The sequence below is a fragment of the Opisthorchis viverrini genome (genome assembly GCF_000715545.1).
Source record: "Opisthorchis viverrini unplaced genomic scaffold scaffold2696, whole genome shotgun sequence".
Taxonomy (NCBI): domain Eukaryota; kingdom Metazoa; phylum Platyhelminthes; class Trematoda; order Opisthorchiida; family Opisthorchiidae; genus Opisthorchis; species Opisthorchis viverrini.
The window spans coordinates 217-1819 of record NW_008752415.1 but is presented as its reverse complement, the minus strand read 5'-3'; the positions used below and the strand labels follow the sequence as shown (position 1 = coordinate 1819).

General features: G+C 45.5%; 1 protein-coding gene across 1 annotated transcript in view; it reads left to right on the top strand.

The window, feature by feature from the left end:
* Positions 1-308, top strand: part of T265_12050 (hypothetical protein) — a gene marked incomplete at both ends in the record, with an annotated part of 10653 nt that extends 10345 nt beyond the window's left edge. The window contains one exon of the mRNA XM_009178966.1: positions 254-308. Within this exon, the coding sequence (XP_009177230.1) occupies positions 254-308 (55 nt within the window). The remainder of the gene's footprint in view (positions 1-253) is intronic.
* Between the last annotated feature and the right edge of the window lie 1295 nt (positions 309-1603).

Below are 1603 nucleotides of genomic sequence, written 5' to 3'. Positions count from 1 at the left end.
ACAAAGTTATCCTTCATTTAAAGTCTTCTCAAATGCCGTGATGGGTGAAAACGTACGCCCACAAATTTCTCAACGAAAGCTACTTCCGAAGCCATAGCAGACGAAGTTCAAAGCCGAATGTGCGCCAATAATTTCCAAATGTCATCGATTAAAACAAATCGCAAAGAAATGACGGCAGATAAGGGGGGTTTCAGTCTACGCCATATATGCAAGGTGCAACATTTTAACGTTAAAGTTTTTATTTCGGCTGCAGGGGTTTTGCAGAAAAATACATTGTGCGTCTAGCCGCTGGCGTCCAAACGATGTGATCTTCGCTTATTTGTGCGATCGCGCGACTTGTAGCGGCTGCGTCCTAGACGCACAGCCAAAGTTTCCCTGAAGCCGTGGTTCGAAAGAGGGGAACTTTAACATAAACTTTTACCTTTTGATGGTAATTATTTGTTTGTATGAGTTCTTTCCAAACGGCCGCAGTTTTGTTGAAAGTTGTTTAAACCTACCCAAGTTCAACTATGGCGCGATATTTATATTTTTATATTTTTATTTTATTGGCTGCCACGGCTGAGCACGTTTCGCCCGTGAATGCGGAGGGCGATTTTGTGGAGACGTTGGCTTGTCCAAGTTTTTTCTATTTCAATGCATTTCACGTCGCTTTGTTAGAGTACTGAGCCAAAATTTTCGCAGATTTTGTCCGCATAAACTCCAAAAAAAGCAATTCGCTACTTTTGTATGAAAAAGCCTTCTGCCGTTGCAGCAGGCGTCCCTGCAGACGAAGTCAAAGCCGTGGAATTCGTCGCATCTAGTAAGTTTATGGCTATTCTTGTGTACGCGGCAGCACACGTCCTACCGGTTGCCCGGCAAGATTCCATGTTCGCCGGTAACATGACCGCTTTGTGGTTACTTCCCACTACCTGGAGCACAACCATCCCCGCAGCAAGTCCATTTTTGACAGGCTTCCCATCAACCGCTGCCTGACAAATGATGAATTAAAGAAGTGTGGTACCCTTTTGAATATGGTGCCCCGCCATCGGAGATTCGGCGGTTCGTCGCCGACCATTTTGGAAAGATACTCACTATCAAGGATGTGAATAACTATCGCGTCAAATGTCGACCCCCATTGTTAAGTAGGTCGGTGGTTACCTTTTATTCGGTTTATCAAATGACATGTCATCCATCATAGCCAAGTTTCGAGAGTGCGGTCGCGTACTGCTGGTGGAATCGGAGGGTGACACTTTTAGTCACCTGTGCTTTTCCCGAACGCAACAGATAGGACTCTTTAGGTGTTTTCCGGACGCTGTTAAGGTTGATGCTTCCCACGGGACCAACCGGGGAAATAAAGTTTAGAGCCCCTGACGCTCATTGTTAAGTTACAAGCTTTATACATTCCTTATGACGGATGGCATGGGTATCGGTCGACCCGTAATGTATGCCTTCGTCGAAAGCGAGCATTTCACACCATTGCGCAAGCCGTTCGGCTTGTTTTAAGATATGATGGCCGGATATTATGCGGCCAAAAAGTTCGTTATGGACAAGTTGACTTCGCAGATGCGGGCTGCCAAAGCATTATTCAGCTGTGATATAATGCTGTGATATTTTCATGCACTGC